General features: G+C 45.4%; 1 protein-coding gene across 3 annotated transcripts in view; it reads right to left on the minus strand.

The window, feature by feature from the left end:
* Positions 1 to 5,010: 5,010 nt before the first annotated feature.
* Positions 5,011 to 15,114, minus strand: part of pald1a (phosphatase domain containing paladin 1a) — a 155,382-nt gene continuing 145,278 nt past the window's right edge. For all 3 annotated transcript variants that reach the window (XM_084323837.1, XM_084323838.1, XM_084323836.1), the window contains exon 20: positions 5,011 to 7,656. In XM_084323837.1, coding sequence (XP_084179963.1) covers positions 7,507 to 7,656 — 150 coding nt within the window. In that variant the 3' untranslated portion in view covers positions 5,011 to 7,506. The remainder of the gene's footprint in view (positions 7,657 to 15,114) is intronic.

A 15,114-nucleotide genomic window follows, 5' to 3' on the forward strand; every position in this document is an offset into this window, starting at 1 on the left:
CAGATAGTCAGTACTGCTACATCTATACATTTATGACATACCAGATTTGCAAATACAGTACTGTTTGTGATACAAAAGGAGTCAAGAAAAGGGAGTATATACATTTGACGTAGAAACTGTACATTGGAGGAGGTTGGGTGGGGTTGTGTGGGGGGGGGGTTGGGTACATTGGGATATTGACAACCATACTGGGTAATTTACATTGGAGGTGGTTGGGGGGGGGGGGAAACACTGTATAAACAAGCAAAACTGTACATTGGGGGGGGGACACTGTACAAACAAGCAAAATTGTACATTGGACTATTGACAAAACCATACTAGGTAAATTACTGTACATTGGAGGGGGTTGGGTTAGGACATTTACAGGGGCCAGTTTTGAATTGCAGTCTCCCGTAGGTGTCCCTTGAGATTGGTTTTGAAAGTGGGTAGTGATCCACATTCCTTTACAGCTTTGGGTAGGGCGTTCCACATTGATGTGGCATAATTGCGAAACGTGTTTAGTCCCTTATTTGAGCCGAATCTGGGTTTAACATGATTTGTGGAGCTCCCTCTGGTGTTGTGATCGTGGTATTCACTGACCTTTGGGAAGTATTTTGACATGTATATGGGTACCTTGGTTGTGTAGTGTATCTTGTAGACCAGGCCCATTGCAAGTTGCTGTACTCTGTCGTCTACTCACAATGCAAACCTATATCCACAGTCCTACAATCCGTTTATCTACACTACAGTATATAATTGTCAAACCTCTTCTGAATGACTATTTGACTTTATTTGATCAACCACAAACCGTTCATGAGTTGATCCGGAGTCCACTGATGGACTGAAATACATAGCGTATAGTTATATTTATTGGCATTCTGGCATTTATTCAACATCATGTTAGACTGTGTGTATATGCATGCATGTGTGTGCATACGTGTGTGTGAATGTATGCATGCGTGTGTATGCATGTGTGTGTGCATACGTGTGTGTGAATGTATGCATGCGTGTGTATGCATGTGTGTGTGTGCGTGCGTGTGTGTGCGTGCGTGTGAGATCTCATTTCATTCAATTCTAGGTTCATCATTCCGGCTCTTCAGACTTTTCATTACTCTGCCCGGCGGCGTGTGTACGCCGCGTGCGTCGGCGACATCAAACTCAGATGAACCATATCAAATGAAGAGCTGTTTGCCCCATGAAGAAAGAAAAAGCAGGGCAGGGGGAACATCATCTCACAGCCTCCTGACCTTAATGGTACTATTGATCAAATCAAATCCCCGGCATGGACTAAGGAGGCACACTCCGGTCCGAGAAGGGGGGGTCGGCGATACCACCTTCATCCACACACACAAGGCATATCAAAGAGGGCTGTGGGCTGTGCGATTGGAGCAGGTCTGCAACCCCATGCCCAGGCAGCGTGCCTGCCCTCCTGAGTGGAGCCCTCTCTCATCTCCAGAGGGGGAAGCTTTTCACATGAGCTTCATTACATCCCCTCTAGCTGCCTCACCCCCTCAATGCGGCTCTTTGTCCCTCCTAATCTGGGGATCCTTCAGAGCCGCTAGCTTGAGTTACACATTGGAGAGTATCTCAATGAGTCTGGAAAGCATTTCAAAGCGAGGGGGGGGGGGTGGTGGTGGTGGTGGTGGGGGGGCGCCATATCATCCAGCCGTGGTCTTCGTGTCCCGGGCCCTTATCTTGACCCGGGAGTCAAGTTGGCCACGTAGTGCAACTGAATAGCTTCCCTTCATATCCTAATGTTGTTTCTACAGATTTGTCTGAAGTCGGTCAGGAGGAACACAAATTCGGAAACACACGTCCTCCTCTATGAGTGAATGTCTTCTTGTGTGTGTGTGTGTGTATGTTTGTGTCATTATGAATGTTGTGTGCTTGGGCTATCCTGCTACTGTATGCCCAGCACTGCCGCCACCTTTAACCACATTGATATATTACACACAAGGAGGGATAAATCAGTAATAATGAAACAAGCGGCACATGGAGGGGTACGCCGACAGCACTAAAGGAGCGGCTTGTGGAGGGGTACGCCAACAGGACTAAAGGAGCGGCTTGTGGAGGGGTACGCCGACAGGAGTAAAGGAGCGGCACATGGAGGGGTACGCCGACAGGACTAAAGGAGCGGCTTGTGGAGGGGTACGCCGACAGGACTAAAGGAGCGGCGTGTGGAGGGGTACGCAGACAGGACTAAAGGAGCGGCGTGTGGAGGGGTACGCCGACAGGACTAAAGGAGCGGCGTGTGGAGGGGTACGGCGACAGGACTAAAGGAGCGGCTTGTGGAGGGGTACGCCGACAGGACTAAAGGAGCGGCTTGTGGAGGGGTACGCCGACAGGACTAAAGGAGCGGCTTGTGGAGGGGTACGCCGACAGGACTAAAGGAGCGGCGTGTGGAGGGGTACGCTGACAGGACTAAAGGAGCGGCGTGTGGAGGGGTACGCTGACAGGACTAAAGGAGCGACGTGTGGAGGGGTATGCTGACAGGACTAAAGGAGCGGCTTGTGGAGGGGTACGCCGACAGGACTAAAGGAGCGGCGTGTGGAGGGGTACGCCGACAGGACTAAAGGAGCGGTGTGTGGAGGGGTACGCCGACAGGACTAAAGGAGCGGCACATGGAGGGGTACGCCGACAGGACTAAAGGAGCGGCTTGTGGAGGGGTACGCCGACAGGAGTAAACGAGCGGCTTGTGGAGGGGTACGCCGACAGGAGTAAAGGAGCGGCTTGTGGAGGGGTACGCCGACAGGACTAAAGGAGCGGCTTGTGGAGGGGTACGCCGATAGGACTAAAGGAGCGGCGTGTGGAGGGGTACGCCGACAGGACTAAAGGAGCGGCTTGTGGAGGGGTACGCAGACAGGACTAAAAGAGCGGCTTGTGGAGGGGTACGCCGACAGGACTAAAGGAGCGGCTTGTGGAGGGGTACACCGACAGGACTAAAGGAGCGGCTTGTGGAGGGGTACGCCGACAGGACTAAAGGAGAGGCGTGTGGAGGGGTACGCCGACAGGAGTAAAGGAGCAGCTTGTGGAGGGGTACGCCGACAGGACTAAAGGAGCGGCGTGTGGAGGGGTACGCCGACAGGACTAAAGGAGCGGCTTGTGGAGGGGTACACCGACAGGACTAAAGGAGCGGCACATGGAGGGGTACGCCGACAGGACTAAAGGAGCGGCTTGTGGAGGGGTACACCGACAGGACTAAAGGAGCGGCGTGTGGAGGGGTACGCCGACAGGACTAAAGGAGCGGCGTGTGGAGGGGTACGCCGACAGGACTAAAGGAGCGGCTTGTGGAGGGGTACGCCGACAGGACTAAAGGAGCAGCGTGTGGAGGGGTACGCCGACAGGACTAAAGGAGAGGCGTGTGGAGGGGTACGCCGACAGGACTAAAGGAGCGGCACATGGAGGGGTACGCCGACAGGAGTAAAGGAGCGGCGTGTGGAGGGGTACACCGACAGGACTAAAGGAGCGGCTTGTGGAGGGGTACGCCGACAGGAGTAAAGGAGCAGCTTGTGGAGGGGTACGGCGACAGGACTAAAGGAGCGGCTTGTGGAGGGGTACGCCGACAGGACTAAAGGAGCGGCGTGTGGAGGGGTACGCCGACAGGACTAAAGGAGCGGCGTGTGGAGGGGTACGCCGACAGGACTAAAGGAGCGGCGTGTGGAGGGGTACGCCGACAGGACTAAAGGAGTGGCTTGTGGAGGGGTACGCCGACAGGACTAAAGGAGCGGCTTGTGGAGGGGTACGCCGACAGGACTAAAGGAGCGGCTTGTGGAGGGGTACGCCGACAGGAGTAAAGGAGCGGCTTGTGGAGGGGTACGCCGACAGGACTAAAGGAGCGGCGTGTGGAGGGGTACGCCGACAGGACTAAAGGAGCGGCTTGTGGAGGGGTACGCCGACAGGACTAAAGGAGCGGCTTGTGGAGGGGTACGCCGACAGGACTAAAGGAGCGGCTTGTGGAGGGGTACGCCGACAGGACTAAAGGAGCGGCTTGTGGAGGGGTACGCAGACAGGACTAAAGGAGCGGCGTGTGGAGGGGTACGCAGACAGGACTAAAGGAGCGGCGTGTGGAGGGGTACGCCGACAGGACTAAAGGAGCGGCGTGTGGAGGGGTACACCGACAGGACTAAAGGAGCGGCACATGGAGGGGTACACCGACAGGAGTAAACGAGCGGCACATGGAGGGGTATGCCGACAGGAGGTAATTTAATCATTGGAACACTTGGTTTCCATTTACAATAATCCAGGATAGGCCGCAGTGTGATAAAATCCCTACAACTTCCGTGCTCCCAGAGATAAGCCCGTCATGCACTTACAGGGCAGGCAGTGATCTGGGATATCAGCCTCTCAAAGCAGGCGGGCGAAGCCAAAGGAGCTTCACTGTGATCTACCGGCCAGTACCTTTCAGGGGGCCATAAGCCCCCAACCCCCCCCCCCCCCCCCATAGTCCTCCATTCTTGAGAAAGTGAGCATCCATGTTTTTTTTGTTTTTTAATTTAGGCCTCACATCTCCACATCAAAAGACGTTGTAGACTTTGCCTTATGATGTGCATGTAAGCCCTTAATTATATAGGGAATATTACTTTCAGATTCCAGCGAGACGGTTAATCATCTACGTGATGTTAATGCACATCGTTTTGGAACATTCATAACCTGCGCTTGGATGTTGGCATTGGTACAAGGTAAAGAGAGGCGGTCCGGATATACGAGTGGATGCTTAGCGGTGCATATCCAGAGAGCAGAGATGATTCTGGGATAAGGAGAGGAAGCAGAACAGGGGAAGAGACAATTATTTGGCTCCCTGTTATCTAAATGAGAAAGCTGAAGTTTAAACAGTGCACAGAGGTCACGTTGTACAGGACGGCCGGGGTAAGATTCGACGTGCTACACCCGAGCAGCAGTCTGCTGATTGAACGTTAATTCCAGGATGACTTTGAAGGAATACTTTCATGAATATTTGTGAAACGATACCAAAGGCATGAAGATGTTAAAAAAATATTCAACAACGTTTCAATTGTTTTGCATTTTTTTTATTCAGTCTGAAAATAGAAAAAAGAAAAGAAAATTGGCATTGAATGAAAGCATGTAAAAAAAAAAAGAAAAAAAGAAAAAGAAGATGGAATTAAGAGCATTACAATATTAACGTCTTGTACGATGCATTTTTTGCACTTCAAAGTGTGTCTTGTCTGAAGTCATACTGTAGATTTGTGAAACAAGCAATAAGTTAATAATAAGTTCTTTTAAAAGCAGCCAAAGAAATTGCGAACCCATTTCCATCACATTACTTATTTCGGAAATTAAACATGAGTTTCAAACACTATCAATGCTGAGCCACTCTATTGTACAGCGCAAATGTTTTGAAGCGGTGACGGCAAAAGATCAAGCAGCAATGACAGCTTGTGGAAAGAGTGGCTGTTTTGTTTTAAGGCAGGATTTAAGGTTTTCTAAAAACACAGCTACAGGTATAAGCCACACATCGCTGTACAACTAAACATTAGCAAACCAAAATAACAGATAAAAGATCATAAGATAAGGGATGAGTTAGAACTCTTTAGTTAAACTGTACATAAAAAAGTAAGCCAGATATGTAGGCATGTTAAAAAAGAATTTACAGTTCAATAAGCTGAATGGAAATAATAGGCTATTTCCATGTTACCGGGCGCCAAAACATGACATAACTTATAGTCCTGAACTCCAACCTAAAAACGTTCTCCCATTCTGTAAATGCCACATATGAACTGTGGATTTCGAAGGATATAATTATCCATCATCAATTGATACCAAGTATACTTTATCCAAAGTTACACTAAGTATTTGCAGGCTTGGCTGTTTCCAACCGTACATTTTACAGTCAAGACATATAATTCAATTTCCGCATCCAGCCTGATGACGTCAGAGAAATCCAAACCAGTTTTACCGGTAGGGAATCATAAAGCCAAAAGAAAAGTCATATTGATTAAAGCCCCACGTTTAACTTTGCGTCTTATGGGTTCCTGGCGTAACTCAAAAGACAGATCCATTTTGCTCCAACACAATTATGAACAAACCATTTACAACTATCGAATATACTTAAAAAAAACGAAACAATAACTCAGTCATACACTGTCAGCCAATCAAATTGAGAGGGAAACGTTTCTTCTCTCCAATGAAATAAACAGAAAGAATAACAATTGAACATATACACACAGTGGCCATTTTGCTCTCATGCCATGCTCAGGTTGAGATTCCTTGGAACAGGGTGGAAAGGAATCCCAACCTGAGCATGGCATAATGAGAAAAACGGCCGCCATGTGAATATGGTCAACAGCGGGGCAAAAGTAATGCCCATGTGTGACCCTTTGCTTATTTTCTGTAGTTGGCCTTTAAAATACAGTATATTGGCACTTTACAAGTTTGGCATTACTGTAAGTTCAAGAATCTAAACAGCTGATGTCTGTGTTTAGTCTACGAGCTAATCTTGACACATGCCAATGTTGATAGTTATTTGAGTAAAAATGTTCTGCTGTGATAAAAAGAAATTCAGATGCAGCATGGAAATATTTGCAGTTATCCATCAACACAAAAACACAATAATAATCAACAGACTCATTCATCACTGTCCTTGAAGAAAACACTGTACCTTTTAACAGTTTAACATCTCCTTTCAAACATTTAAATCCGTTCTTTGGACGTTCAAGGGCAGGTTTTCCTTTCTTTTTTTAAATGTATATATAAACAAGCAAGGACACCTTTAAAAAGCCAATTGCCTTAATATATGAAAGGGTTTTTGATTGAAAAACCTTTCAATCAGAAGATTGCACAGCCTTTACCAGCAGTCACAATAAGAATGAAAGGACAGGGCTCAGGAGAAATAACAGGGTACATGCACTAGCTAACAATTTCAAAACATCGACAATTGTTGGCTGCGACATACACAGGTAGACTGATATTTACTCAGCTCCATCATATAATGGCACGTAATCTGGTTCCAACAGCTGTGTCAATCTCCACTTCCAAGAAACGTGTGAATGCGACAAGCAAGAGCACAGCGTTGTGACATTTTCAGTTCATATTTGTTAACTTTTTTTTTCTTTTGGGAAATGTAACAAACAATAGCTCATTAGAATCCTATGTTATGAAAATAGCTAAGAAAAACAAGTAATTAAAGGCCAAAAAAGACTCATAACACACACCGCCAATACTGGAAATGTATAAAAGCAGAAAATGTTAGAAATAATAGTTAACATTGGCAGTGGGTTTAAAGAAGCTGTATCCCAAACTACACAGTATAGACCACTTCTAACTCTACAACATAAACATTCTAAATAGGCCCCCTTTGTATTTCCTGTTGCAATGTTTGTTATTAATACAGTTGCTGACAGGAAATAAATGGGGCCAAAGCTGTTCCCCTAGCAACGGAATGCGTCTGAAAAGGTCTATAACAATTACAGTACAAAGGCGTAATATTATTATAGATTATTTTCTTCTTCTTCTTTTTATTTTTTTTTATTTTCTTTTAGTAAAGTACAGCATGTTCACAGTGATCCCTTCTCAGATGAACTCCCCTCGGAAGGGAAGCGATTGGATGTTCTGCTGTTGCCAGCGGCAACGAAGCCTGGCCAGTGGCGAGTCCCTGGGGTTTTCGAACTCTGAGAAACCCAGCTGGTTGAAGATGTTGTAGACACCGGCTCTGGCAGCCACCTAGGCACGCAAGGGAGAAACAACAGGAAATGTCAAGCAACGTGCAATGCAACCGGGTAGCGCAACTGTCACATCACACAGAAAGCGGTTTACATTTTAAATGTCATGTAATTTGGCTGACGCTTTCATCCAAAGCGACTTACAAATTGTGTACAAACAAGTCAGCAGGAGGGGTACACCTCTGGCAGCTAAGGGTAAGTGGCATTGTTCGTCTAGCAGTGTCGAACTTGAGTGCTTCACTCTCAGTATATAGTAGTATAGACATAGTAGCATAGTATACAATAGTAAGACGTTTTATTTTTTTCATTATTCAGATATTGAATGAAAAAGTGTGTTAGTCGACAGTGGAAACAAAACGACTAAGTGTGGACATGTTGTGATATCTTGCGACCACGTGTAAATATATGATGATTGCCACGAGGCAATAAAGCAACACGTTTAGATATTAAAGATCTAATCGACAAAAGGGGAAAGATACGTGCATGGTCTATAATTGTGTCCATGAACTTTAGACCGTTGTGTAATCAATTGTGTTAAGGATTTCTTATGATGCAAACTTAATACATTTTGAATTGCGGTCTCACCAAGGAAGGCAAATGCACTTCCACCAAATTCCAGCTAATTGAATTGGTTTATTAATTCATAATGTTGTGAAAGTAAAAAAGATATTGATAAATGAGGTCCACTATTTGTACCTCTGAGCTTACAACGGCTGCAATCCTGTGTCTCCTCTACGTTCATTTAGCAGTGGTGAACCACCATGGTAAGAACATTATATGGCAATTAAGAGGTTTATTTTGTTTGTTTCCTTAGTAGAATAGTTCAAAATCTCTGTCCAAGGCACACTGTTCTGTAGCAGTGTTGGTGGCATGTATTTAAAAAATTTAAAATAAAAAAAAAGTTTAAATTGTTGTACATAGCCAGGTGAGATGTTCATCAATAATAATAATAACAACACACTGACAGGTGAAACATACAGTATGTTACTTTATAAAAAATAATAACACATTGCATCAGAGCCCATGCAGGGTTTAGTAGTTAAGAGAGTCAAACAGTCCTAACAGTTCTCCAGCCATTCGTTGTTGACACTTGGTTATGGAGCCTGATGGCTACTGGCACGAAGGACTAATCAGGTAGCCTATCAGATTTTTAACCACTTTAAACCTGTACTAGAACAAAAACCAGGACCAACAGGGATGAATGAGGGAGAAACGCCAAAAATTACAGCCTGCCACCACTGCTACACATGCACATGCATACTGGGCAAATACCACAGGGCTCCAGACCATGAGGGGGCCCTGGACCATCAAAGGCTCTGAGAGTCCCAGTTTGGTGTACTGCAAGCTTGATTTTACCCTTGTGTGGTGTTTGGGTCTGTGGGACCCGTTTTCAATGTTTACCGATGATACAATGAATTACTTTTTCAACCTTAGACTCATTTTGGCACATGGCACATTTTCTGTGAAGAACATGTAAAATAACAAATTTTCTGAACCTGGACCTCCCTAGTTATGTGTGTCCCTTGAGGGACAGGCCATAGCACTGTCCTGCCCAGGGGCCCCCTATATGGCCTAATCCGGCCACAATGTTAAAAAACACTTACAGAAGAAACACTTAACACATCCCACGCCGGAAACGGCTTACGACGTGTTTCAAGTTCATGCAAATTCTGCCATTCCACGGCGTACAACGTTATTGAGATCATATTTCATTTTTTCGCCATGTTATTCATAATTCCCTCACGGAGCCTGGTCTGATGCAGTGGGAGCTTGCACAACTCGATTCAATACTGCCGCCTGGTGGATGATCGGCGAGTTGCAACCGGAAGTGGATCTCTGGAGATCTCCGGTGCATCTGACAAATGCGTCCGGCACTCGCATATTGTTGCGGGACTGTATACACACGTCCGTATGTAGCGATCGCTGCTATAACGCAATAATCGATACGATTTGGGCGTTTATTATGATTATACAAACCGGAAATGGATTTAGGAGATCGCCGTCAAATAAGTGGGATCTTTTTCCTCCAGTCTCATCGTCGAACGGTAAGAGGACGCTGACGTCATTTTCAGCGCGTTTGTTTATTATTATCCATGCAAACTGCTCTGATCAATATATCACCCATACTACATAAAGCATTTACTGACGATCACGGAATTATAAACGACCCCCCCCCCCGTTCATCCGTGCACGATCAGTCATAACGTTTAGGATCATGTACAGTTGAAATGTTTAATATAGCGTGTATCGCCAACAAACGGCATTTGATAATCTATATATGCGTTTATGCCTATATCTCACGTTCTAAGAATTACTGCAGAAAACGATAAAAACATATTTATATTCTAGACGGTATTTTCGTATGAATCTATGAATGAAAAAGTAAAACGTTCCTACATCCTGAACGATAGATAATCGATGTTGAATGGGCCATAGTAATGTCAATTTAGCAATACAATTTAAAAAGTTATAGCCCTGCAAAGAAGGTAAACATCTCCATAGGCTTAGACTGGTGGCAGTGATCAAACATTGATGGATATAAGTGTGGCAGGGAATGTGTTAATGCTACGCTCAAAACAAATACTAAATCTGTCATTAACACAATCCCGCCCAAGCACGGATATCTCCGTGATTCGATTCCACCCGTTGTGGACAGAAGCACGGACATGTCCGTGGGAAGGTTGTTTTGGCTTTATTCCATTTTAATAACCTATTCAAGGTCGCCGAGTGGCACTGCAGATTTACCCTACTCTTTGAATTCGCCAACGTGCATTACCGGCCAGATCATCTTAGGGGCACTGTCGCGATAATGGAGTGTGCCCTGTGGCTGAACGGTGGACTATTTATTTTTACTTTCAATGGAGTTTTCAGTTCGCTCGATTCTGGATGTGCAGCCTGTAGCTTGGATTACGTTTTGGATCGCAGATTTCACTATGCAATAAGGGGATTTATCATCAGCCAATGGACATATCGATCTACCAGATGGCGATCGATAACGGGGAAATGCTAGGGGGGATCCCACCGGCCCACGGTAAGATATTTTTCACGTAAAGTACATCCCGATCGGGCCTTGTTTTGATAGCCATCCATCCGATCAATGAATGAGGCTAATAAGGCTAACGCGGTTATTGGTAATCAATAATCAGAAACGACGTCCCCCGCCCCCCCCCCCCCCCCCCCCTTTCATGCATACATGCTTGAGGATCGTGCCGATCATATGCAGTTTGAGTTATTTCTGTAGCATATGTATAACGGAAATGCCATTGGATATAACGGTAGTAGCTATTAGCCCTTTATCTCGCCTTCCAGGAAATATCCTAACCGAAATCCCGTATAACGCTTATATTCACGGCGCTATAAAATGAGAACGTATTTTACGTAATACATTTATTTTTCTTTAAGCCATTTTGAAGGGACGGTTTATGGTCTCAATTGACAATGAGAATGGACAGATAGCAATAATATAAAGTATAGATTTAGCTCTACAAACAGCCCCACATCTGTTTACATTTGCCGGTCCTCTAGAGATTTATTAGACGCATCCCAATGGCCCCGAATTTGTTAAAGGTCCCCTGTTTTGCTATTCCTTTCACTATTTGGGCAATTGTACACAATTCATGTGAGTCTATGGAACACATATGTAAGGTCTTTTTCAAAAAAATTCATTGTTTTGTATTTCTAATCAAGTACTCTAAAGCAGCATTTTTCCACTTCAAGATTTCAAGCTGTTTTGGGCTGGGCTCCGCCCATACTCGCAAAGTGCTTTGAGTGACAGTCACCCACACAGCGTGATACATACGAGCAGTGATGCCACTAACGCGTTACTAAGTAACGCGTTATTGTAATCTGATTACTTTTCCCCGAAAATAGTAATCTAACGCGTTAATCTTTACAAGCCAGTAATCTGATTGCAGTTACTTGTCCAAGTGGCTGTGCGTTACTATTTCGTTACTATCTCATCATAATGCAGGCGGAATGCAGTATTTTCTTTCGTTTTCGACAGTCAAATATACGTTTGGAAAGCTTTTCCTTGTATTGGGGAGTGACGTCACAGCACGCAACCTGGCGTGTTGAGCCATGCTGGTGGGCGCGGCTGTTATTGTTATTTTCAGGCTGACCTAAACTGCGCGCTAGCAGGGAGAAGCTCGCGCTCGTATTCGTAACGCTTTCTTGCACTGGAAGTTCACTAGTCTACTTAACGTTTGTTAAGCCGGGTGAAAAAAACATTCACTTTGCGGAGGAAACAAAATACTGTCTACCGCATATGGAATATACAGCACAGCACGACCGTCGACTTCTACAGGACTCGGAGCTGCACCACCAGCCAAACAGTATGTTCCACCTTTGAGTTAAACATCTTTTCATTGCACTATTCATGAACATGGAACACCATACTGCAGTATGTAGGTTGTCAGTAGCACACTGACAACACTGCAGTATATATATTCCCTCCCCGCCGTATGTATATTTCCCTCCCACCCACCCACCCCCTCCTAATGTACAGTCCCCTCCCCATCATATGTATATACTCTGTCATGATCTAGGGTACTGTATAACAGTACTGTATATTTGAATACCGCTTATGTCACAAATGTATCAGTACTAAATACCTATATGTCCCTATGCCATAAATGTCATGTATGTTGTGTATGTCATAAATGTCTATATGAATTGAAAATGGGGGACCCTGATGGAAACAAGACAAACGTCTTTCTCTGGTCTGCATCCCCTTAACAATTGTGTGTATTGAGCCGTACTGTATTGTACCCATTCTGCAATCTGTTAAATAAAGTTTTCATTCATTCATTCATTCATTCATTCATTCATTCATTCATTCATTCATTCATTCATTCATTCATTCACACAATAATAAATAATAATAACGTAGAACCATATCTGAATGGGGCAGGCCTCAAAGGTAGGCTACATATCAGCCTACATGTGGTGTTATTGACCATTTATCTTTTGTGAAATCTATAGATCTATAGATAGCAAGATAGGCCTACCTGCCCTATTAGTACATTTTACTCAAACTGAGTACATTTTACTAAATTTTTTTTGTCATTCTTATGTTGTGGCAGCAGCAGGGACGACGACTTCGTAACCTAGTTACTTTCAAAGTAACTAAGTTACTCTGATAATCAAGTAATCAGTAAAGTAACTAAGATTACTTTTTAAAGGAGTAATCAGTAATCAGTAATCAGATTACTTTTACAAGTAATCTGTGGCATCACTGCATACGAGAGAGAGAGAGAGAGAGAGAGAGAGAGAGAGAGAGAGAGAGAGAGAACGAGCGAGCGAGCAAGAGAGAGAGGGAGAGAGAGAGAGGAGAGATTGCTCCGTGAGCGCGTGTGTGTGCGTGCGTGTGTGAGCGGCTCGACTCGCGATTGTGTGTAAAATGCAGGTGGAGAGATAGAGACAGATAGAGAGGGGGAGAGATTGCTCCGTGAGCGCGCGTGTGTGCTGTGTGAGCGGCTCGACTCGCGATTGTGTGTAAAATGCAGGTGGAGAGATAGAGACAGATAGAGAGAGGGAGAGTCAGGGAAAGGGTAACCGCTTCCGCATTATTCCCACTGCTCCGTTGTTGAGCGAATTGTTGATTGTGGAGGAGGTGACTACAACCAGGGGCTGAGATATGCAGATCAGTGCCTTATTCACGTCAGCAAAACAGTCAAATCAGAATGGCTTAGTTCAGTGGGGGAGGATCTCGTGACATCTGAACTGGAGCAATCCGCCAAAATGAGAATCTGAGACACAGACATTGTCGATACAACCCCACATTGCTAGAAAACAATGCTAAACACTGGAAAAGGCCATTTATAAGACAGGGGACCTTTAAAACAAAACAAAAAAAAAGCAAAAAGAGTCAAACACTTTCATATGAGAAAATGTCTACCAGACTTTTTCGGAAGCGCGGCAAATGCCGATGGGACCGTTTCCATAGAGTCACTGTTGAGGGGCCGTGTGGGTATATTTTACTACATTCTCTCAGGGTCTGAGTCATCCTTACAGTGTGAGTAAGTTTCCTCTGAGCATTTCCCTGGAGCGAGAGAGCGGCGCTATAGCGTCAGGCTCACTGGGTCAGGCTGACTCAAGCGGCCCGAGGCCGGTGGGAAACACCATGGACGACCAAAAGACATCTGGCCATTGAGCCCAAACAATACACTGGACAAACCCGACGGATACAAGGGGCCGCCTCGCAAAAGAACATCGATTAAACACGCCGTTAAAAAACTGCCACAGCTTGCCCAGTTTACTCTGTTCGCTCTTTACTCACCATTGGTAGGGGAAAAGGGGGGGAGGGGGGGTTGTGGTATCCATCCTCTCTTCCCTCACTCCTCACTTCAATCCTTTACCTGAGGTGGAGGAATTATAGAGGAACTATCTTCTCCTATGCTCAGCCTCTCCGGTACACATCATCAGAACTAGGAACTTAACACTTAAAGGTAGAATCTGTAATGCAATCGAATGGTGACCCGAAAGAGCCCCGCTTGGTAGTGCACTTTGTTTAAATTTGAGGAGTTTAGTAACTTATTATACTGTGAATCTCGCAGATCTCTCTTGGCAGAGCCTGAGATGTGGCCAGCAGAAACAACCCCTCCCCCTATCCCCTATCACCCACTCAACTCCAACCTACACATCAGACTAAAAACAGAAACTTTAAACAAAGTGCAATACCAAGCAGGGCTCTTTCGCAGAGAGGCCGCCCGTTTGACGACATTATAGATACGACCCATTCTGGATTTTGTTTGATCATATCAATGTGGGGTTTATTCACATATATAATTTTTTTTTTATATCTACTTTTTCTCCCCATTTAAAATTTTTCTCCCATCCCAATTTCGTATTATCCAATTCTTCCCTCTCCTGTCTCGAACGTTGTTAGACCATGCCTCCCACTGGTCGGCTGCAATGTGGACGAAGCCTTGCATCACGTGTCCCCTCCGGTACACGAGGAGGCAGCCGTCGCATCTTTTCACCTGCACAGCGTGATCTCTCAGTGGCGAGAAGTAACGTGTGGGAGGCTCACGCTGCCCCCGATACTTCCTGATTCTGCTGTACAGGCGCACCAACCGACCTGTAGGAGTCGCTGTCCACAACGTCCGATCCCCACCCACCGGCTTTCCCACCCCCTAATACTGCCAATTGTATTGGTATGAACGACCAGCCAAGCCGGAAGCAACGCCGAGAGCTGGGCTCGAACCCAGCATCCCCTGCGTTAGTGGCGAGCGCCTTGCCCACTGCGCCACTTAGCCGCCCTATTCACATATATTCCTTTAATTTTCTAGATGGGGAAATTAGCAATCTGGAACGTTCTTATGTCTCCAGTGTTTATTAACATTACCAAAGAAAAGTCATACAAACCACAAAATGTTTGGATCACAGACTGGGCCTTTCACATTTCGGCCCAAAACGGTTTGGCTTTAACAAATCTTCCAATCTCATCCTACTGGCTATT

The sequence above is a fragment of the Notolepis coatsorum genome (genome assembly GCF_963971535.1).
Source record: "Notolepis coatsorum genome assembly, chromosome: 10".
In the NCBI taxonomy this organism is placed as follows: Eukaryota; Metazoa; Chordata; class Actinopteri; order Aulopiformes; family Paralepididae; genus Notolepis; species Notolepis coatsorum.